This window comes from Oncorhynchus clarkii, unplaced genomic scaffold (assembly GCF_045791955.1).
Source record: "Oncorhynchus clarkii lewisi isolate Uvic-CL-2024 unplaced genomic scaffold, UVic_Ocla_1.0 unplaced_contig_468_pilon_pilon, whole genome shotgun sequence".
NCBI classification, from domain to species: Eukaryota; Metazoa; Chordata; class Actinopteri; order Salmoniformes; family Salmonidae; genus Oncorhynchus; species Oncorhynchus clarkii.
The window spans coordinates 25,001-49,219 of NW_027258011.1; the positions used below are offsets into that span (position 1 = coordinate 25,001).

General features: G+C 46.0%; 2 protein-coding genes across 2 annotated transcripts in view; both read left to right on the top strand.

Moving 5' to 3' along the window:
• Nucleotides 1–1,098, top strand: part of LOC139394484 (myb-like protein X) — a 1,419-nt gene extending 321 nt beyond the window's left edge. Inside the window, exon 1 of the mRNA XM_071142559.1 lies at nt 1–1,098. This exon is cut by the window's left edge and continues 321 nt beyond it. Within this exon, the coding sequence (XP_070998660.1) occupies nt 1–1,098 (1,098 nt within the window).
• Nucleotides 1–24,219, top strand: part of LOC139394486 (glutamate receptor ionotropic, NMDA 2A-like) — a 93,882-nt gene that overhangs the window by 5,044 nt on the left and 64,619 nt on the right. The window contains exons 2-5 of the mRNA XM_071142561.1: nt 10,929–10,981; nt 14,090–14,239; nt 15,607–15,778; nt 17,229–17,382. Of these exons, the coding sequence (XP_070998662.1) occupies nt 10,929–10,981; nt 14,090–14,239; nt 15,607–15,778; nt 17,229–17,382 (529 nt within the window). The remainder of the gene's footprint in view (nt 1–10,928; nt 10,982–14,089; nt 14,240–15,606; nt 15,779–17,228; nt 17,383–24,219) is intronic.

Here is a 24,219-nt window from a genome sequence, read left to right on the forward strand (position 1 = left end):
ACCAAAGAGATGTCTGACAACACGAAGCACACCAAAGAGATGTCTGACAACAGGAAGCACACCAAAGAGATGTCTGACAACAGGAAGCACACCAAAGAGATGTCTGACAACAGTAGACACACCAAAGAGATGTCTGACAACAGGAAGCACACCAAAGAGATGTCTGACAACAGGAAGCACACCAAAGAGATGTCTGACAACAGGAAGCACACCAAAGAGATGTCTGACAACAGGAAGCACACCAAAGAGATGTCTGACAACAGGAAGCACACCAAAGAGATGTCTGACAACAGGAAGCACACCAAAGAGATGTCTGACAACAGGAAGCACACCAAAGAGATGTCTGACAACAGGAAGCACACCAAAGAGATGTCTGACAACAGGAAGCACACCAAAGAGATGTCTAACAACAGGAAGCACACCAAAGAGATGTCTAACAACAGGAAGCACACCAAAGAGATGTCTGACAACAGGAAGCACACCAAAGAGATGTCTGACAACAGGAAGCACACCAAAGAGATGTCTAACAACAGGAAGCACACCAAAGAGATGTCTGACAACAGGAAGCACACCAAAGAGATGTCTAACAACAGGAAGCACACCAAAGAGATGTCTGACAACAGGAAGCACACCAAAGAGATGTCTAACAACAGGAAGCACCCCAAAGAGATGTCTAACAACAGGAAGCACACCAAAGAGATGTCTGACAATAGGAAGCACACCAAAGAGATGTCTAACAACAGGAAGCACACCAAAGAGATGTCTGACAACAGGAAGCACACCAAAGAGATGTCTAACAACAGGAAGCACACCAAAGAGATGTCTAACAACAGGAAGCACACCAAAGAGATGTCTGACAACAGGAAGCACACCAAAGAGATGTCTAACAACAGGAAGCACACCAAAGAGATGTCTGACAACAGGAAGCACACTGCAATAAAACAAACACAGTTCCACTCACCAGATGATGATCATTTGGAACTTAACTTCCTGTTGAAAGTTATTCTTGAAAAGGAACAAGCTAACAAAATTAGCAACACCATCTTCTTCGGTAACACCTGCTGCAGCCTCTGCAAACTAGCCTACAACAAAAACTAGCTAGCTAGCCCTGTGGGAAAGCTACTGCTCACTATTGCACAGTGTTGTCCTACCCATTAGGTCAAAATGTGATTGGTTTATTCCACTGTCACAACAGTCAAAAAGTCAGCCCTTGGCTCTAATGCAGTTGAATGGCAGATTCCTTCTATCTAGCTTCCGATGGCCTAGCCAATGGCTGACTTAGTTAGCTAGATGTATCTAACCCAGAGACTAGCAAATAAGACTCCTGATTGTATCTCTTTGAAAACAATAATATAGTTAGAATTCTTCTTCTTCTTCTTATGTTATACATCATTAGCCCTTTCCCTAAAGGAGTAGAAGGCCCCACTGTGTTGTTATACACCATTAGCCCTTTCTCTAAAGGAGTAGAAGGCCCATTGTCTCCCACTGTGTTGTTATACACCATTAGCCCTTTCTCTAAAGGAGTAGAAGGCCCATTGTCTCCCACTGTGTTGTTATACATCATTAGCCCTTTCCCTAAAGGAGTAGAAGGCCCACTGTGTTGTTATACACCATTAGCCCTTTCTCTAAAGGAGTAGAATGCCCACTGTGTTGTTATACATCATTAGCCCTTTCCCTAAAGGAGTAGAAGGCACCACTGTGTTATTATACATCATTAGCCCTTTCCCTAAAGGAGTAGAAGGCCCCACTGTGTTATTATACATCATTAGCCCTTTCTCTAAAGGAGTAGAATACCCCACTGTGTTATTATACATCATTAGCCCTTTCTCTAAAGGAGTAGAAGGCCCATTGTCTCCCACTGTGTTATTATACATCATTAGCCCTTTCTCTAAAGGAGTAGAAGGCACATTGCCTCCCACTGTGTTATTATACATCATTAGCCCTTTCTCTAAAGGAGTAGAAGGCCCATTGTCTCCCACTGTGTTATTATACATCATTAGCCCTTTCTCTAAAGGAGTAGAAGGCCCCACTGTGTTATTATACATCATTAGCCCTTTCTCTAAAGGAGTAGAAGGCCCATTGTCTCCCACTGTGTTATTATACATCATTAGCCCTTTCTCTAAAGGAGTAGAAGGCCCATTGTCTCCCACTGTGTTATTATACATCATTAGCCCTTTCTCTAAAGGAGTAGAAGGCCCCACTGTGTTATTATACATCATTAGCCCTTTCTCTAAAGGAGTAGAAGGCCCATTGTCTCCCACTGTGTTATTATACATCATTAGCCCTTTCCCTAAAGGAGTAGAAGGCCCATTGTCTCCCATTGTGTTATTATACATCATTAGCCCTTTCTCTAAAGGAGTAGAAGGCCCATTGCCTCCCACTGTGTTATTATACATCATTAGCCCTTTCTCTAAAGGAGTAGAAGGCCCATTGCCTCCCACTGTGTTATTATACATCATTAGCCCTTTCTCTAAAGGAGTAGAAGGCCCCACTGTGTTATTATACATCATTAGCCCTTTCTCTAAAGGAGTAGAATGCCCATTGTCTCCCACTGTGTTATTATACATCATTAGTCCTTTCTCTAAAGGAGTAGAAGGCACCACTGTGTTATTATACATCATTAGCCCTTTCTCTAAAGGAGTAGAATGCCCATTGTCTCCCACTGTGTTATTATACATCATTAGTCCTTTCTCTAAAGGAGTAGAAGGCCCCACTGTGTTATTATACATCATTAGCCCTTTCCCTAAAGGAGTAGAACGCCCCACTGTGTTATTATACATCATTAGCCCTTTCTCTAAAGGAGTAGAAGGCCCCACTGTGTTAATATACATCATTAGCCCTTTCCCTAAAGGAGTAGAAGGCACCACTGTGTTGTTATACACCATTAGCCCTTTCTCTAAAGGAGTAGAAGGCCCCACTGTGTTATTATACATCATTAGCCCTTTCCCTAAAGGAGTAGAAGGCCCCACTGTGTTATTATACATCATTAGCCCTTTCTCTAAAGGAGTAGAAGGCCCATTGTCTCCCACTGTGTTATTATACATCATTAGCCCTTTCCCTAAAGGAGTAGAATGCCCCACTGTGTTATTATACATCATTAGCCCTTTCTCTAAAGGAGTAGAAGGCCCCACTGTGTTATTATACATCATTAGCCCTTTCTCTAAAGGAGTAGAAGGCCCCACTGTGTTATTATACATCATTAGCCCTTTCTCTAAAGGAGTAGAAGGCCCATTGTCTCCCACTGTGTTATTATACATCATTAGCCCTTTCCCTAAAGGAGTAGAAGGCCCCACTGTGTTATTATACATCATTAGCCCTTTCTCTAAAGGAGTAGAAGGCCCCACTGTGTTATTATACATCATTAGCCCTTTCTCTAAAGGAGTAGAAGGCCCATTGTCTCCCACTGTGTTATTATACATCATTAGCCCTTTCCCTAAAGGAGTAGAAGGCCCCACAGTGTTATTATACATCATTAGCCCTTTCCCTAAAGGAGTAGAAGGCCCCACAGTGTTATTATACATCATTAGCCCTTTCTCTAAAGGAGTAGAAGGCCCCACTGTGTTATTATACATCATTAGCCCTTTCTCTAAAGGAGTAGAAGGCCCATTGTCTCCCACTGTGTTATTATACATCATTAGCCCTTTCTCTAAAGGAGTAGAAGGCCCATTGTCTCCCACTGTGTTATTATACATCATTAGCCCTTTCTCTAAAGGAGTAGAAGGCCCATTGTCTCCCACTGTGTTATTATACATCATTAGCCCTTTCTCTAAAGGAGTAGAAGGCCCCACTGTGTTATTATACATCATTAGCCCTTTCCCTAAAGGAGTAGAATGCCCATTGTCTCCCACTGTGTTATTATACATCATTAGCCCTTTCTCTAAAGGAGTAGAAGGCCCCACTGTGTTATTATACATCATTAGCCCTTTCTCTAAAGGAGTAGAAGGCCCATTGTCCCCCACTGTGTTATTATACATCATTAGCCCTTTCATTAAAGAAGGAGTAGAAGGCCCATTGTCTCCCACTGTGTTATTATACATCATTAGCCCTTTCTCTAAAGGAGTAGAAGGCCCATTGCCTCCCACTGTGTTATTATACATCATTAGCCCTTTCTCTAAAGGAGTAGAAGGCCCCACTGTGTTATTATACATCATTAGCCCTTTCTCTAAAGGAGTAGAAGGCCCCACTGTGTTATTATACATCATTAGCCCTTTCCCTAAAGGAGTAGAAGGCCCATTGTCTCCCACTGTGTTATTATACATCATTAGCCCTTTCTCTAAAGGAGTAGAAGGCCCATTGTGTTATTATACATCATTAGCCCTTTCCCTAAAGGAGTAGAAGGCCCATTGTCTCCCACTGTGTTATTATACATCTTTAGCCCTTTCTCTAAAGGAGTAGAAGGCCCATTGTCTCCCACTGTGTTATTATACATCATTAGCCCTTTCTCTAAAGGAGTAGAAGGCCCCACTGTGTTATTATACATCATTAGCCCTTTCTCTAAAGGAGTAGAAGGCACATTGTCTCCCACTGTGTTATTATACATCATTAGCCCTTTCTCTAAAGGAGTAGAAGGCCCCACTGTGTTATTATACATCATTAGCCCTTTCTCTAAAGGAGTAGAAGGCCCATTGTCTCCCACTGTGTTATTATACATCATTAGCCCTTTCTCTAAAGGAGTAGAAGGCCCCACTGTGTTATTATACATCATTAGCCCTTTCTCTAAAGGAGTAGAAGGCCCATTGTCTCCCACTGTGTTATTATACATCATTAGCCCTTTCTCTAAAGGAGTAGAAGGCCCATTGCCTCCCACTGTGTTATTATACATCATTAGCCCTTTCTCTAAAGGAGTAGAAGGCCCCACTGTGTTATTATACATCATTAGCCCTTTCTCTAAAGGAGTAGAAGGCCCCACTGTGTTATTATACATCATTAGCCCTTTCCCTAAAGGAGTAGAAGGCCCATTGTCTCCCACTGTGTTATTATACATCATTAGCCCTTTCTCTAAAGGAGTAGAAGGCCCATTGTGTTATTATACATCATTAGCCCTTTCCCTAAAGGAGTAGAAGGCCCATTGTCTCCCACTGTGTTATTATACATCATTAGCCCTTTCTCTAAAGGAGTAGAAGGCCCATTGTCTCCCACTGTGTTATTATACATCATTAGCCCTTTCTCTAAAGGAGTAGAAGGCCCCACTGTGTTATTATACATCATTAGCCCTTTCTCTAAAGGAGTAGAAGGCACATTGTCTCCCACTGTGTTATTATACATCATTAGCCCTTTCTCTAAAGGAGTAGAAGGCCCCACTGTGTTATTATACATCATTAGCCCTTTCTCTAAAGGAGTAGAAGGCCCATTGTCTCCCACTGTGTTATTATACATCATTAGCCCTTTCTCTAAAGGAGTAGAATGCCCCACTGTGTTATTATACATCATTAGCCCTTTCTCTAAAGGAGTAGAAGGCCCCACTGTGTTATTATACATCATTAGCCCTTTCTCTAAAGGAGTAGAATGCCCCACTGTGTTATTATACATCATTAGCCCTTTCTCTAAAGGAGTAGAATGCCCCACTGTGTTATTATACATCATTAGCCCATTCTCTAAAGGAGTAGAAGGCCCATTGTCTCCCACTGTGTTATTATACATCATTAGCCCTTTCTCTAAAGGAGTAGAAGGCCCCACTGTGTTATTATACATCATTAGCCCTTTCTCTAAAGGAGTAGAAGGCCCATTGTCTCCCACTGTGTTATTATACATCATTAGCCCTTTCTCTAAAGGAGTAGAATGCCCCACTGTGTTATTATACATCATTAGCCCTTTCTCTAAAGGAGTAGAATGCCCATTGTCTCCCACTGTGTTATTATACATCATTAGCCCTTTCCCTAAAGGAGTAGAAGGCCCCACTGTGTTATTATACATCATTAGCCCTTTCCCTAAAGGAGTAGAAGGCATATTGTCTCCCACTGTGTTATTATACATCATTAGCCCTTTCCCTAAAGGAGTAGAAGGCCCCACTGTGTTATTATACATCATTAGCCCTTTCTCTAAAGGAGTAGAAGGCACATTGCCTCCCACTGTGTTATTATACATCATTAGCCCTTTCTCTAAAGGAGTAGAAGGCACATTGCCTCCCACTGTGTTATTATACATCATTAGCCCTTTCCCTAAAGGAGTAGAATGCCCCACTGTGTTATTATACATCATTAGCCCTTTCCCTAAAGGAGTAGAAGGCCCCACTGTGTTATTATACATCATTAGCCCTTTCTCTAAAGGAGTAGAATGCCCCAATGTGTTATTATACATCATTAGCCCTTTCTCTAAAGGAGTAGAAGGCCCATTGTCTCCCACTGTGTTATTATACATCATTAGCCCTTTCTCTAAAGGAGTAGAAGGCCCCACTGTGTTATTATACATCATCAGCCCTTTCTCTAAAGGAGTAGAATGCCCATTGTCTCAAACTGTGTTATTATACATCATTAGCCCTTTCTCTAAAGGAGTAGAATGCCCCACTGTGTTATAATACATCATTAGCCCTTTCTCTAAAGGAGTAGAATGCCCCACTGTGTTATTATACATCATTAGCCCTTTCTCTAAAGGAGTAGAAGGCCCATTGTCTCCCACTGTGTTATTATACATCATTAGCCCTTTCTCTAAAGGAGTAGAAGGCCCCACTGTGTTATTATACATCATTAGCCCTTTCTCTAAAGGAGTAGAATGCCCCACTGTGTTATTATACATCATTAGCCCTTTCTCTAAAGGAGTAGAATGCCCCACTGTGTTATTATACATCATTAGCCCTTTCTCTAAAGGAGTAGAATGCCCCACTGTGTTATTATACATCATTAGCCCTTTCTCTAAAGGAGTAGAAGGCCCATTGTCTCCCACTGTGTTATTATACATCATTAGCCCTTTCTCTAAAGGAGTAGAATGCCCCACTGTGTTATTATACATCATTAGCCCTTTCTCTAAAGGAGTAGAAGGCCCCACTGTGTTATTATACATCATTAGCCCTTTCTCTAAAGGAGTAGAATGCCCATTGTCTCCCACTGTGTTATTATACATCATTAGCCCTTTCCCTAAAGGAGTAGAAGGCCCCACTGTGTTATTATACATCATCAGCCCTTTCTCTAAAGGAGTAGAATGCCCATTGTCTCAAACTGTGTTATTATACATCATTAGCCCTTTCTCTAAAGGAGTAGAATGCCCCACTGTGTTATAATACATCATTAGCCCTTTCTCTAAAGGAGTAGAATGCCCCACTGTGTTATTATACATCATTAGCCCTTTCTCTAAAGGAGTAGAAGGCCCATTGTCTCCCACTGTGTTATTATACATCATTAGCCCTTTCTCTAAAGGAGTAGAAGGCCCCACTGTGTTATTATACATCATTAGCCCTTTCTCTAAAGGAGTAGAAGGCCCCACTGTGTTATTATACATCATTAGCCCTTTCTCTAAAGGAATAGAATGCCCCACTGTGTTATTATACATCATTAGCCCTTTCTCTAAAGGAGTAGAAGGCCCATTGTCTTCCACTGTGTTATTATACATCATTAGACCTTTCTCTAAAAGAGTAGAAGGCCCATTGTCTCCCACTGTGTTATTATACATCATTAGCCCTTTCTCTAAAGGAGTAGAATGCCCCACTTGTTATTATACATCATTAGCCCTTTCTCTAAAGGAGTAGAAGGCCCCACTGTGTTATTATACATCATTAGCCCTTTCTCTAAAGGAGTAGAATGCCCATTGTCTCCCACTGTGTTATTATACATCATTAGCCCTTTCTCTAAAAGGAGTAGAAGGCCCATTGTCTCCCACTGTGTTATTATACATCATTAGCCCTTTCTCTAAAGGAGTAGAAGGCCCATTGTCTCCCACTGTGTTATTATACACCATTAGCCCTTTCTCTAAAGGAGTAGAAGGCCCATTGTCTCCCACTGTGTTATTATACATCATTAGCCTTTTCTCTAAAGGAGTAGAAGGCCCATTGTCTCCCACTGTGTTATTATACATCATTAGCCCTTTCTCTAAAGGAGTAGAAGGCCCCACTGTGTTATTATACATCATTAGCCCTTTCTCTAAAGGAGTAGAAGGCCCCACTGTGTTATTAAACATCATTAGCCCTTTCTCTAAAGGAGTAGAAGGCCCATTGTCCCCCACTGTGTTATTATACATCATTAGCCCTTTCTCTAAAGGAGTAGAAGGCCCATTGTCTCCCACTGTGTTATTATACATCATTAGCCCTTTCTCTAAAGGAGTAGAAGGCCCATTGCCTCCCACTGTGTTATTATACATCATTAGCCCTTTCTCTAAAGGAGTAGAAGGCCCCACTGTGTTATTATACATCATTAGCCCTTTCTCTAAAGGAGTAGAAGGCCCATTGTCTCCCACTGTGTTATTATACATCATTAGCCCTTTCTCTAAAGGAGTAGAAGGCCCCACTGTGTTATTATACATCATTAGCCCTTTCTCTAAAGGAGTAGAATGCCCCACTGTGTTATTATACATCATTAGCCCTTTCTCTAAAGGAGTAGAAGGCCCATTGCCTCCCACTGTGTTATTATACATCATTAGCCCTTTCTCTAAAGGAGTAGAAGGCCCATTGTCTCCCACTGTGTTATTATACATCATTAGCCCTTTCTCTAAAGGAGTAGAATGCCCCACTGTGTTATTATACATCATTAGCCCTTTCTCTAAAGGAGTAGAAGGCCCATTGCCTCCCACTGTGTTATTATACATCATTAGCCCTTTCTCTAAAGGAGTAGAAGGCCCATTGTCTCCAACGGTGTTATTATACATCATTAGCCCTTTCTCTAAAGGGGTAGAAGGCCCATTGCCTCCCGCTGTGTTATTATACATCATTAGCCCTTTCTCTAAAGGAGTAGAAGGCCCATTGCCTCCCGCTGTGTTATTATACATCATTAGCCCTTTCTCTAAAGGAGTAGAAGGCCCCACTGTGTTATTATACATCATTAGCCCTTTCTCTAAAGGGGTAGAAGGCCCATTGCCTCCCGCTGTGTTATTATACATCATTAGCCCTTTCTCTAAAGGAGTAGAAGGCCCCACTGTGTTATTATACATCATTAGCCCTTTCTCTAAAGGGGTAGAAGGCCCATTGCCTCCCACTGTGTTATTATACATCATTAGCCCTTTCTCTAAAGGAGTAGAAGGCCCCACTGTGTTATTATACATCATTAGCCCTTTCTCTAAAGGAGTAGAAGGCCCATTGTGTTATTATACATCATTAGCCCTTTCTCTAAAGGAGTAGAAGGCCCCACTGTGTTATTATACATCATTAGCCCTTTCTCTAAAGGAGTAGAAGGCCCATTGTGTTATTATACATCATTAGCCCTTTCTCTAAAGGAGCAGAATGCCCCACTGTGTTATTATACATCATTAGCCCTTTCTCTAAAGGAGTAGAAGGCCCATTGTCTCCCACTGTGTTATTATACATCATTAGCCCTTTCCCTAAAGGAGTAGAAGGCCCATTGTCTCCCATTGTGTTATTATACATCATTAGCCCTTTCTCTAAAGGAGTAGAAGGCCCCACTGTGTTATTATACATCATTAGCCCTTTCTCTAAAGGAGTAGAAGGCCCCACTGTGTTATTATACATCATTAGCCCTTTCTCTAAAGGAGTAGAAGGCCCATTGTCTCCCACTGTGTTATTATACATCATTAGCCCTTTCTCTAAAGGAGTAGAAGGCCCCACTGTGTTATTATACATCATTAGCCCTTTCTCTAAAGGAGTAGAAGGCCCATTGTCTCCCACTGTGTTATTATACATCATTAGCCCTTTCCCTAAAGGAGTAGAAGGCCCATTGTCTCCCATTGTGTTATTATACATCATTAGCCCTTTCTCTAAAGGAGTAGAAGGCCCATTGTCTCCCACTGTGTTATTATACATCATTAGCCCTTTCTCTAAAGGAGTAGAAGGCCCCACTGTGTTATTATACATCATTAGCCCTTTCTCTAAAGGAGTAGAAGGCCCATTGTCTCCCACTGTGTTATTATACATCATTAGCCCTTTCCCTAAAGGAGTAGAAGGCCCCACTGTGTTATTATACATCATTAGCCCTTTCTCTAAAGGAGTAGAAGGCCCATTGTCTCCCACTGTGTTATTATACATCATTAGCCCTTTCTCTAAAGGAGTAGAAGGCCCCACTGTGTTATTATACATCATTAGCCCTTTCTCTAAAGGAGTAGAAGGCCCCACTGTGTTATTATACATCATTAGCCCTTTCTCTAAAGGAGTAGAAGGCCCATTGTCTCCCACTGTGTTATTATACATCATTAGCCCTTTCTCTAAAAGAGTAGAAGGCCCCACTGTGTTATTATACATCATTAGCCCTTTCTCTAAAGGAGTAGAAGGCCCATTGCCTCCCGCTGTGTTATTATACATCATTAGCCCTTTCTCTAAAGGAGTAGAAGGCCCCACTGTGTTATTATACATCATTAGCCCTTTCTCTAAAGGAGTAGAAGGCCCCACTGTGTTATTATACATCATTAGCCCTTTCTCTAAAGGAGTAGAAGGCCCATTGCCTCCCACTGTGTTATTATACATCATTAGCCCTTTCTCTAAAGGAGTAGAAGGCCCATTGCCTCCCGCTGTGTTATTATACATCATTATCCCTTTCTCTAAAGGAGTAGAGAACTGGAGTAGTACTGTTGATCTGTATTCCCTGTATATCTGTCCAACTGCTAGGTAGATACTGTTGATCGCTACTCCGTGAAAAATCCTAAATATGACCTCTTTGTGATTCTCTCCCCCGCCCCCTCTCTCTCTCTCTCTCTCTCTTGCTCTCTCTCTCTCTCTCTCTCTCTCTCTCTCTCTCTCTCTCTCTCTCTCTCTCTCTCTCTCTTCTCCCCCTCTCTCTCTCTCTCTCTCTCTCTCTCTCTCTCTCTCTCTCTCTCTCTCTCTCTCTCTCTCTCTCCAGATGGGTCGTTGGGAGAATGGGACCTTGTCTCTGATGTTCCCGGTATGGCCCAGGTACAACTGTTTTAAAATCAATTTACGTTGTTAATATGACATAGTTACATGTAATATAAAGGACACTAGTCTAACCCCTTGGATAGGACACTAGTCTATCCCTAACCCCATGGACAGGACACTAGTCTAACCCTAACCCACTGAATAGGACACTAGTCTAACCCTAACCCCCTGAATAGGACACAAGTCTAACCCTAACCCCCTGGACAGGACACTAGTCTATCCCTAAGCCCGGGACAGGACACTAGTCTAACCCTAACCCCCCCTGGATAGGACACTAGTCTTTCCCTAAGCCCGGGACAGGACAACTAGTCTAACCCTAACCCCTTGGACAGGACAACTAGTCTATCTCTAACCCACAGGACAGGACACTAGTCTAACCCTAACCCCCTGGACAGTACACTAGTCAAACCCTAACCCCTTGGACAGGACACTAGTCTATCCCTAAGCCCGGGACAGGACACTAGTCTAACCCTAACCCCCCTGGATAGGACACTAGTCTTTCCCTAAGCCCGGGACAGGACACTAGTCTAACCCTAACCCCCTGGATAGGACACTAGTCTAACCCTAACCCCCTGGACAGGACAACTAGTCTATCTCTAACCCCTTGTACAGGACACTAGTCAAACCCTAACCCCCTGGACAGGGCACTAGTCAAACCCTAACCCCTTGGACAGGACAACTAGTCTATCTCTAACCCCTTGGACAGTACACTAGTCAAACCCTAACCCCCTGGACAGGACACTAGTCTAACCCTAACCCCCTGGACAGTACACTAGTCAAACCCTAACCCCTTGGACAGGACAACTAGTCTATCTCTAACCCCTTGGACAGTGCACTAGTCAAACCCTAACACCCTGGACAGGACACAAGTCTATCCCCCTGGACAGTACACTAGTCAAACCCTAACCCTTTGGACAGGACACTAGTCTAACCCTAACCCCCTGGACAGGACAACTAGTCTAACCCTAACCCCATGGACAGGACACTAGTCTAACCCTAACCCCTTGGACAGGACACTAGTCTAACCCTATCCCCCTGGACCTGACACTAGTCTAACCCTAACCCCCTGGACAGGACACTAGTCTAACCCTAACCCCCTGGACAGGACACTAGTCTAACCCTGGTTTTCTGTGTAAGCAGGCGTAACTCGTTATAATGCATTATAATGTCTGTCTGAGCAGGGATGTCTTGTTATAATGCATTATAATGTCTGTCTGAGCAGGTATGTCTTGTTATAATGCATTATAATGTCTGTCTGAGCAGGTATATCTTGTTATAATGCATTATAATGTCTGTCTGAGCAGGTATGTCTTGTAATAATGCATTATAATGTCTGTCTGAGCAGGTATATCTTGTTATAATGCATTATAATGTCTTTCTGAGCAGGTATATCTTGTTATAATGCATTATAATGTCTGTCTGAGCAGGTATATCTTGTTATAATGCATTATAATGTCTGCCTGAGCAGGTATATCTTGTTATAATGCATTATAATGTCTCCCTGAGCAGGTATATCTTGTTATAATGCATTATAATGTCTATCTGAGCAGGTATGTCTTGTTTTAATGCATTATAATGTCTGTCTGAGCAGGTATATCTTGTTTTAATGCATTATAATGTGTGTGTGTGAGCAGGTATATATTGTTATAAGGCATTATAATGTGTGTGTGTGAGCAGGTATGTATTGTTATAAGGCATTATAATGTGTGTGTGTGAGCAGGTATATATTGTTATAAGGCATTATAATGTGTGTGTGTGAGCAGGTATATATTGTTATAAGGCATTATAATGTGTGTGTGTGAGCAGGTATATATTGTTATAAGGCATTATAATGTGTGTGTGTGAGCAGGTGTGTATTGTTATAAGGCATTATAATGTGTGTGTGTGAGCAGGTATATATTGTTATAAGGCATTATAATGTGTGTGTGTGAGCAGGTATATCTTGTTATAATGCATTATAATGTCTGTCTGAGCAGGTATGTCTTGTTATAATGCATTATAATGTGTGTGTGTGAGCAGGTATATCTTGTCATAATGCATTATAATGTGTGTGTGAGCAGGTATAACTTGTTATAATGCATTATAATGTGTGTCTGAGCAGGTATATCTTGTTATAATGCATTATAATGTGTGTGTGAGCAGGTATGTCTTGTTATAATGCATTATAATGTCTGCCTGAGCAGGTATATCTTGTTATAATGCATTATAATGTCTCCCTGAGCAGGTATATCTTGTTATAATGCATTATAATGTCTATCTGAGCAGGTATGTCTTGTTTTAATGCATTATAATGTCTGTCTGAGCAGGTATATCTTGTTTTAATGCATTATAATGTGTGTGTGTGAGCAGGTATATATTGTTATAAGGCATTATAATGTGTGTGTGTGAGCAGGTATGTATTGTTATAAGGCATTATAATGTGTGTGTGTGAGCAGGTATATATTGTTATAAGGCATTATAATGTGTGTGTGTGAGCAGGTATATATTGTTATAAGGCATTATAATGTGTGTGTGTGAGCAGGTATATATTGTTATAAGGCATTATAATGTGTGTGTGTGAGCAGGTATATATTGTTATAAGGCATTATAATGTGTGTGTGTGAGCAGGTATATATTGTTATAAGGCATTATAATGTGTGTGTGTGAGCAGGTATATATTGTTATAATGCATTATAATGTCTGTCTGAGCAGGTATGTCTTGTTATAATGCATTATAATGTCTGTCTGAGCAGGTATATATTGTTATAATGCATTATAATGTCTGTCTGAGCAGGTATGTCTTGTTATAATGCATTAAAATGTGTGTGTGTGAGCAGGTATATCTTGTTATAATGCATTATAATGTGTGTGTGAGCAGGTATATCTTGTTATAATGCATTATAATGTCTGTCTGAGCAGGTATGTCTTGTTATAATGCATTATAATGTGTGTGTGTGAGCAGGTATATCTTGTCATAATGCATTATAATGTGTGTGTGAGCAGGTATAACTTGTTATAATGCATTATAATGTGTGTCTGAGCAGGTATATCTTGTTATAATGCATTATAATGTGTGTGTGAGCAGGTATGTCTTGTTATAATGCATTATAATGTCTGTCTGAGCAGGTATAACTCGTGGGGAGACGAGGAGGCCGATGAGAACCACCTGTCTATCGTGACTCTGGAGGAGAAGCCCTTCGTCGTCGTTGACAACGTAGACATCCTGACTGGGACCTGCATGAGGAACTCTGTTCCCTGTAGGAAACATGTTAAAGAGTAGGTCTACACCTCTATCACTCTGTTCCCTGTAGGTCTACACCTCTATCACTCTGTTCCCTGTAGGTCTACACCTCTATCACTCTGTTCCCTGTAGGAAACATGTTAAAGAGTAGGTCTACACCTCTATCACTCTCTATCTATCTATCTATCTATCTATCATTCTAACCCTCTGTCACTATCAATTATCTGGTCGACTCTCATCTCTTCTCCTCTATTGCTCTCCTTCTCTATCTTCCTCTCATCTTCTCTCCTCTCCTCTTCTCTTCTCTCATCTCTTCTCCTCTCCTCTCTCCTCCTCTCCTCTCTTCTAATCTCATCTCCTCGCCTCTCTCATCTCTCCTTCTCTCTTCTCCGTTCTCCTCTTCTCATCTCCTCTCATCTCTTCTCCTCTCCTCCCCTCCCATCGCCTCTTGTCTCCTCTCCTCCCATCTCTTCTCCTCCCCTCTCCCATCTCCTCTCCTCCCCTCTCATCTCCTCTCCTCCTGTCTCATTTCATCTCCTCTCGTCTCCTCCCTTCCTGTTTCCTCTCCTCTCCTCCCGTCTCATCTCATCTGTTTCTCTACATGCTGTTTGATGGAAAGAAGTACACTTTTATGTGTTGAGAGGGAGAGAAAGGGAGAGAGAAAGAGAGAGAGAGAGAGAGGAAGAGAGAGAGGGAAACAGAGAGAGAGAGGGAGACAGAAGGGATAGAGGACCATCTGATATTTTAATCCTGGTGGTAGCTAGGAAGACTCGATGTGTGTGTGTGTGTGTTTGTGTGCGTGCGTTGTGTGTGTGTGTGTGTGTGTGTGTGTGTGTGTGTGTGTGTGTGTGTGTGTGTGTGTGTGTGTGTGTGTGTGTGTGTGTGTGTGTGTGTGTGTGTGTGTTAAGATACAGTAGTTAGTTGGAGCTCTATTTAAAGTCTTGCAGCATCTGCTCCTCTATCCATGTCTTCATCTGGTTTATTTAGACAGCCAGGCCCTGATACACACTGACCTGTTTACTGCAACACACACACACACACACACACACACACAGGTCAGTGTTGATCAGGGCTGTCTAAATAAACCAGAGAGAGCCTGGCCCACTCACACACTCCTTTACAGACAGCTTGGCCCACTCACACACTCCTTTACAGACAGCCAGGCCCACTCACACACTCCTTTACAGACAGCCAGGCCCACTCACACACTCCTTTACAGACAGCCAGGCCCACTCACACACTCCTTTACAGACAGCCTGGCCCACTCACACACAAGGAAGCTCACACTCCTTTACAGACAGCCTGTCCCACTCACACACTCCTTTACAGACAGCCTGGCCCTGATACACACTGACCTGTGTGTGTGTGTGTGTGTGTGTGTGTGTGTGTGTGTGTGTTGCAGTAACTCTACAGAAGGCGGAGGATCCTATATAAAGCAGTGTTGTAAAGGGTTCTGTATCGACATCCTGAAGAAGATCGCCCGGAACGTTAAGTTCACCTTCGACCTCTACCTGGTGACCAACGGAAAACACGGCAAGAAGATCAACAACGTCTGGAACGGCATGGTGGGAGAGGTGAGACCCTACACCCTGTCTGTCTGTCTGTCTGTCTGTCTGTCTGTCTGTCTGTCTGTCTGTCTGGAACGGCATGGTGGGAGAGGTGAGACCCTACACCCTGTCTGTCTGTCTGTCTGTCTGTCTGTCTGTCTGTCTGGAACGGCATGGTGGGAGAGGTGAGGCCCTACACCCTGTCTGTCTGTCTGTCTGTCTGTCTGTCTGTCTGTCTGGAACGGCATGGTGGGAGAGGTGAGACCCTACACCCTGTCTGTCTGTCTGGAACGGCATGGTGGGAGAGGTGAGGCCCTACACCCTGTCTGTCTGTCTGTCTGTCTGTCTGTCTGTCTGTCTGGAACGGCATGGTGGGAGAGGTGAGGCCCTACACCCTGTCTGTCTGTCTGTCTGTCTGTCTGTCTGTCTGTCTGTCTGGAACGGCATGGTGGGAGAGGTGAGGCCCTACACCCTGTCTGTCTGTCTGTCTGTCTGGAACGGCATGGTGGGAGAGGTGAGGCCCTACACCCTGTCTGTCTGTCTGTCTGTCTGGAACGGCATGGTGGGAGAGGTGAGGCCCTACACCCTGTCTGTCTGTCTGGAACGGCATGGTGGGAGAGGTGAGGCCCTACACCCTGTCTGTCTGTCTGGAACGGCATGGTGGGAGAGGTGAGGCCCTACACCCTGTCTGTCTGTCTGTCTGTCTGTCTGGAACGGCATGGTGGGAGAGGTGAGGCCCTGCACCCTGTCTGTCTGTCTGGAACGGCATGGTGGGAGAGGTGAGACCCTACACCCTGTCTGTCTGTCTGGAACGGCATGGTGGGAGAGGTGAGGCCCTACACCCTGTCTGTCTGTCTGTCTGGAACGGCATGGTGGGAGAGGTGAGGCCCTGCACCCTGTCTGTCTGTCTGTCTGGAACGGCATGGTGGGAGAGGTGAGGCCCTGCACCCTGTCTGTCTGTCTGGAACGGCATGGTGGGAGAGGTGAGACCCTACACCCTGTCTGTCTGTCTGTCTGGAACGGCATGGTGGGAGAGGTGAGACCCTACACCCTGTCTGTCTGTCTGTCTGGAACGGCATGGTGGGAGAGGTGAGGCCCTGCACCCTGTCTGTCTGTCTGGAACGGCATGGTGGGAGAGGTGAGGCCCTGCACCCTGTCTGTCTGTCTGGAACGGCATGGTGGGAGAGGTGAGACCCTACACCCTGTCTGTCTGTCTGGAACGGCATAGTGGGAGAGGTGAGACCCTACACCCTGTCTGTCTGTCTGTCTGTCTGTCTGTCTGTCTGTCTGTCTGTCTGTATGTCTACCTGTCTGTCTCTCTTGCTCACTTTCCCTATGTCATTCTCTCTCTCTTTCACTCTCCTTACTTTCTGTTTCTGTTAATTGTGCTACCTAGGTAGGTAGGTAGGTAGGTAGGTAGGTAGGTAGGTTTTTGACCTTTCTGTGTCTGTTTATAATGTGTCTGTGTGTTGTCCAGGTGATTGAAAAGAAGGCAGCGATGGCAGTGGGGTCGTTGACCATCAATGAGGAAAGGTCAGAGGTCATAGACTTCTCTGTCCCCTTCGTGGAGACGGGCATCAGCGTCATGGTCGCCCGGAGCAACGGCACCGTCTCCCCCTCCGCCTTCCTCGGTAATACACGTCTGTCTGTCTGTCTGTCTGTCTGTCTGTCTGTCTGTCTGCCTGCCTGCCTGTCTGTCTGTCTGTTTTACCATCTCTGTCTGTTTCGCTCTCACTCTCTCTTCATCTAATCCAGGGATGGTCAACTCCAGTCCTCTCTCTCCCTCTAATCCAGGGATTGTCAACTCCAGTCCTCTCTCTCCCCCTAATACAGGGATGGTCAACTCCAGTCCTCCCTCTCCCTCTCTCTCCCTCTAATCCAGGGATTGTCAATTCCAGTCCTCTCTCTCCCTCTCTCTCTCTCCCTCTAATCCAGGGATTGTCAATTCCAGTCCTCTCTCTCCCTCTCTCTCCCTCCCTCTAATTCAGGGATGGCCAACCCCAGTCCTCTCTAATCCAGGAATGGTCAACCCCAGTCCTCTCTAATCCAGGGATGGTCAACCCCATTCCTCTCTAATCCAGGGATGGTCAACCCCAGTCCTCTCTAATCCAGGGATGGTCAACCCCAGTCCTCTCTAATCCAGGGATGGTCAACCCCAGTCCTCTCTAATCCAGGGATGGTCAACCCCAGTCCTCTCTAATCCAGGGGTGGTCAATTCCAGTCTTTGGGGCCTGAGTGATGACACACTTTTTTTTCCCCCAAGCCCCTGCTGACACACCTGACTCTAATAATCAATGAGTCAGAATGCAGTTAGTTTGTTCAGGTGCGTCAGAGTGGAGAGTCCCATGGCTGCTCTAACACTGTGTTAGAGAGGAAGGTCCCACCTCTATCAGCTCCATGTCTGAGGGGGAAGTGTGATGCCAATCAGGCCCCAGAGGACTGGAGAGTCCCATGGCTGCTCTAACACTGTGTTAGAGAGGTAGGTCCCACCTCTATCAGCTCCATGTCTGAGGGGGAAGTGTGATGCCAATCAGGCCCCAGAGGACTGGAGAGTCCCATGGCTGCTCTAACACTGTGTTAGAGAGGAAGGTCCCACCTCTATCAGCTCCATGTCTGAGGGGGAAGTGTGATGCCAATCAGGCCCCAGAGGACTGGAGAGTCCCATGGCTGCTCTAACACTGTGTTAGAGAGGAAGGTCCCACCTCTATCAGCTCCATGTCTGAGGGGGAAGTGTGATGCCAATCAGGCCCCAGAGGACTGGAGAGTCCCATGGCTGCTCTAACACTGTGTTAGAGAGGAAGGTCCCACCTCTATCAGCTCCATGTCTGAGGGGGAAGTGTGATGCCAATCTGGCATCCAGAGGACTGGAGAGTCCCATGGCTGCTCTAACACTGTGTTAGAGAGGAAGGTCCCACCTCTATCAGCTCCATGTCTGAGGGGGAAGTGTGATGCCAATCAGGCCCCAGAGGACTGGAGAGTCCCATGGCTGCTCTAACACTGTGTTAGAGAGGAAGGTCCCACCTCTATCAGCTCCATGTCTGAGGGGGAAGTGTGATGCCAATCAGGCCCCAGAGGACTGGAGAGTCCCATGGCTGCTCTAACACTGTGTTAGAGAGGAAGGTCCCACCTCTATCAGCTCCATGTCTGAGGGGGAAGTGTGATGCCAATCAGGCCCCAGAGGACTGGAGAGTCCCATGGCTGCTCTAACACTGTGTTAGAGAGGAAGGTCCCACCTCTATCAGCTCCATGTCTGAGGGGGAAGTGTGATGCCAATCAGGCCCCAGAGGACTGGAGAGTCCCATGGCTGCTCTAACACTGTGTTAGAGAGGAAGGTCCCACCTCTATCAGCTCCATGTCTGAGGGGGAAGTGTGATGCCAATCAGGCCCCAGAGGACTGGAGAGTCCCATGGCTGCTCTAACACTGTGTTAGAGAGGAAGGTCCCACCTCTATCAGCTCCATGTCTGAGGGGGAAGTGTGATGCCAATCTGGCATCCAGAGGACTGGAGAGTCCCATGGCTGCTCTAACACTGTGTTAGAGAGGAAGGTCCCACCTCTATCAGCTCCATGTCTGAGGGGGAAGTGTGATGCCAATCAGGCCCCAGAGGACTGGAGAGTCCCATGGCTGCTCTAACACTGTGTTAGAGAGGAAGGTCCCACCTCTATCAGCTCCATGTCTGAGGGGGAAGTGTGATGCCAATCAGGCCCCAGAGGACTGGAGAGTCCCATGGCTGCTCTAACACTGTGTTAGAGAGGAAGGTCCCACCTCTATCAGCTCCATGTCTGAGGGGGAAGTGTGATGCCAATCAGGCCCCAGAGGACTGGAGAGTCCCATGGCTGCTCTAACACTGTGTTAGAGAGGAAGGTCCCACCTCTATCAGCTCCATGTCTGAGGGGGAAGTGTGATGCCAATCAGGCATCCAGAGGACTGGAGAGTCCCATGGCTGCTCTAACACTGTGTTAGAGAGGAAGGTCCCACCTCTATCAGCGCCATGTCTGAGGGGGAAGTGTGATGCCAATCAGGCCCCAGAGGACTGGAGAGTCCCATGGCTGCTCTAACACTGTGTTAGAGAGGAAGGTCCCACCTCTATCAGCGCCATGTCTGAGGGGGAAGTGTGATGCCAATCAGGCCCCAGAGGACTGGAGAGTCCCATGGCTGCTCTAACACTGTGTTAGATAGGAAGGTCCCGCCTCTATCAGCTCCATGTCTGAGGGGGAAGTGTGATGCCAATCAGGCCCCAGAGGACTGGAGAGTCCCATGGCTGCTCTAACACTGTGTTAGAGAGGAAGGTCCCGCCTCTATCAGCTCCATGTCTGAGGGGGAAGTGTGATGCCAATCAGGCCCCAGAGGACTGGAGAGTCCCATGGCTGCTCTAAAACTGTGTTAGAGAGGAAGGTCCCACCTCTATCAGCTCCATGTCTGAGGGGGAAGTGTGATGCCAATCAGGCCCCAGAGGACTGGAGAGTCCCATGGCTGCTCTAACACTGTGTTAGAGAGGAAGGTCCCACCTCTATCAGCTCCATGTCTGAGGGGGAAGTGTGATGCCAATCAGGCCCCAGAGGACTGGAGAGTCCCATGGCTGCTCTAACACTGTGTTAGAGAGGAAGGTCCCACCTCTATCAGCTCCATGTCTGAGGGGGAAGTGTGATGCCAATCAGGCCCCAGAGGACTGGAGAGTCCCATGGCTGCTCTAACACTGTGTTAGAGAGGAAGGTCCCACCTCTATCAGCTCCATGTCTGAGGGGGAAGTGTGATGCCAATCAGGCCCCAGAGGACTGGAGAGTCCCATGGCTGCTCTAACACTGTGTTAGAGAGGAAGGTCCCACCTCTATCAGCTCCATGTCTGAGGGGGAAGTGTGATGCCAATCAGGCCCCAGAGGACTGGAGAGTCCCATGGCTGCTCTAACACTGTGTTAGAGAGGAAGGTCCCACCTCTATCAGCTCCATGTCTGAGGGGGAAGTGTGATGCCAATCAGTTCCCAGAGGACTGGAGAGTCCCATGGCTGCTCTAACACTGTGTTAGAGAGGAAGGTCCCGTCAGCTCTAGTCTTGTTCTGGTTGTCTGAGTAGCAAACAAGTCTCCTTTACTACAGCAGGCTCCCCTGACGATGATGTCATGTTTTGGATTAGAATCTGGGTCGTTGTTTCACAATCTATTATATATACAATCTATTCATTATTTAAAAACAGGTCACTAAATAAAGACATGTCAAAACATCACTTCAACCGATGTTGCCCACATGGTCGTTTCTCCTCCTCTCTTTCTCTCTCCTCTCCTTCCTTTCTCTCTCCTCTCCTCCTCTCCCTGTCTCCTCCCTTTCTCTCCTCCTCTCCTCCTCTCCCTGTCTCCTCCCTTTCTCTCCTCCTCTCCCTGTCTCCTCCCTTTCTCTCCTCCTCTCCCTGTCTCCTCCCTTTCTCTCCTCCTCTCCCTGTTTCCTCCCTTTCTCTCCTCCTCTCCCTGTCTCCTCCCTTTCTCTCCTCCTCTCCCTGTTTCCTCCCTTTCTCTCTCCTCTCCTCCTCTCTTTCTCTCTCCTCTCCTCCCTTTCTCTCTCCTCTCCTCCTCTCCATCTCTCCTCTCCTCCTCTCCATCTCTCCTCCCCTCCTCTCCATGTCTCCTCTCCTCTCTTTCTCTCTCCTCTCCTCCCTTTCTCTCTCCTCTCTTCCTCTCCATGTCCCCACTCTTCCTCTCCTCCTCTCCCTGTCTCCTCTCCTCCTCTCCATGTCTCCACTCTTCCTCTCCTCCTCTCCCTGTCTCCTCCCTTTCTCTCTCCTCTCCTCCTCTCCATGTCCCCACTCTTCCTCTCCTCCTCCTCTCCCTGTCTCCTCTCCTCCTCTCCATGTCTCCACGCTTCCTCTCCATGTCTCCTCCATTTCTATCTTTTATCCTTTCCATGTCTCCTCTCCTCCTCTCCATGTCTCCTCTCCTCCTCACTTCCTCTATATGTCTCCTCTCCCCCTCTCCTCCTCTCCATGTCTCCTCTCCTCCTCTCTTCCTCTCCATGTCTCCTCTCCTCCTCACTTCCTCTATATGTCTCCTCTCCTCCTCTCCATCTCTCCTCTCCTCTCTTCCACTCCATGTCTCCTCTCCTCCTCTCCAATTCTCCTATCCTCTTTTCCTCTCCTCCTCTCCATGTCTCCTCTCCTCTTTTCCTCTCCATGTCTCCTCTCCATGTCTCTTCTCCTCCTCTCCATGTCTCCTCTCCTCCTCACTTCCTCTATATGTCTCCTCTCCTCCTCTCCTCCTCTCCATGTGTCCTCTCCTCCTCTCTTCCTCTCCATGTCTCCTCTCCTCCTCACTTCCTCTATATGTCTCCTCTCCTCCTCTCCATCTCTCCTCTCCTCTCTTCCTCTCCATGTCTCCTCTCCTCCTCTCCATGTCTCCTCTCCTCTTATCCTCTCCTCCTCTCTGTATCTCCTCTTCTCTACTCCTCTCCTCCTCTCCATGTCTCCTCTCCTCCTCACTTCCTCTATATGTCTCCTCTCCTCCTCTCCATCTCTCCTCTCCTCTCTTCCTCTCCATGTCTCCTCTCCTCCTCTCCATGTCTCCTCTCCTCTTATCCTCTCCTCCTCTCTGTATCTCCTCTCCTCTTATCCTCTCCTCCTCTCCATGTCTCCTCTCCTCCTCACTTCCTCTATATGTCTCCTCTCCTCCTCTCCATCTCTCCTCTCCTCTCTTCCTCTCCATGTCTCCTCTCCTCCTCTCTTCCTCTCCATGTCTCCTCTCCTCCTCTCCATGTCTCCTCTCCTCCTCTCCATCTCTCCTCTCCTCTCTTCCTCTCCATGTCTCCTCTCCTCCTCTCCATGTCTCCTCTCCTCCTCTCCATCTCTCCTCTCCTCTCTTCCTCTCCATGTCTCCTCTCCTCCTCTCCATGTCTCCTCTCCTCCTCTCTTCCTCTCCATGTCTCCTCTCCTCCTCTCCATGTCTCCTCTCCTCCTCTCCATCTCTCCTCTCCTCTCTTCCTCTCCATGTCTCCTCTCTTCCTCTCCATGTCTCCTCTCCTCCTCTCCATCTCTCCTCTCCTCTCTTCCTCTCCATGTCTCCTCTCCTCCTCTCCATATCTCCTCTCCTCTACTCCTCTCCTCCTCTCCATGTCTCCTCTCCTCTTTTCCTCTCCATGTCTCCTCTCCATGTCTCTTCTCCTCCTCTCCATGTCTCCTCTCCTCCTCACTTCCTCTATATGTCTCCTCTCCTCTCCTCCTCTTCATGTCTCCTCTCCTCTTATCCTCTCCTCCTCTCCATGTCTCCTCTTCTTTATTTTATTGTATTCCACCTTTATTTAACCAGGTAGGCTAGTTGAGAACAAGTTCTCATTTACAATTGCGACCTGGCCAAGAATAAAGCAAAGCAGTTCGACACATACAACGACACAGAGTTACACATGGAATAAACAAAACATACAGTCAATAATACAGTATAAAAAAATATATTTACAGTGTGTGAAAATAAAGTCATTTAAGAGAGGTAAGGCAATAAATAGGCCATGGTGGCGAAGTAATTAAACACTGGAGTAATTGATGTGAAGAAGATGAATGATCAAGTAGAGATACTGGGGTGCAAAAGGAGCTAAATAAATAACAGCATGGGGATGAGGTAGATAGATTGGCTGTATACAGATGGGCTATGAACAGGTGAAGGGATCTGTGAGCTGCTGGAGAGAACTGGAAGGAAAGGCGACCAAAGGAGGAATTGGCTTTAGGGGTGACCAGTGAGATACACCTGCTGGAGCAGCTGGTTCTTAAAGCTAGTGAGGGAGAAATGAGTCTCTAGCTTCAGTGATTTTTGCAGTTTGTTCCAGTCATTGGCAGCAGAGAACTGGAATGAAAAGCGGCCAAATGAGGAATTGGCTTTGAGGGTGACCAGTAAGATATATCTGCTGGAGCACGGGCTACGAGTGGGTGCTGCTATGGTGACCAGTGAGCTGAGATAAGGCGTGGCTTTACCTAGCAGAGACTTGTAGATGACCTGGAGCCAGTGAGTATGAAGCGAGGGCCAGCCGACGAGAGCATACAGGTCGTAATGGTGGGTAGTATATGGGGCTTTGGTGACAAAACGGATGGCACTGTGATAGACTGCATCCAGTTTGTTGAGTAGAATGTTGGAGGATATTTTGTAAATGACATCACCGAAGTCAAGGATCGGTAGGATGGTCAGTTTTATGAGGGTATATTTGGCAACATGAGTGAAGGATGCTTTGTTGCAAAATAGGAAGCCGATTCTAGATTTAATTTTGGATTGGAGATGCTTAATGTGAGTCTGGGAGGAGAGTTTACAGTCTAGCCAGACACCTAGGTATTTATAGTTGTCCAAGTATTCTAAGTCAGAACCGTCCAGAGTAGTGATGCTGGATAGGCGGGCAGGTGCAGGCAGCAATCAGTTGAAGTGCATGCATTTAGTTTTACTTGCATTTAAGAGTAGTTGGAGGCCACGGAAGGAGAGTTGTATGTAATTGAAGCTTGTCTGGAACAGTG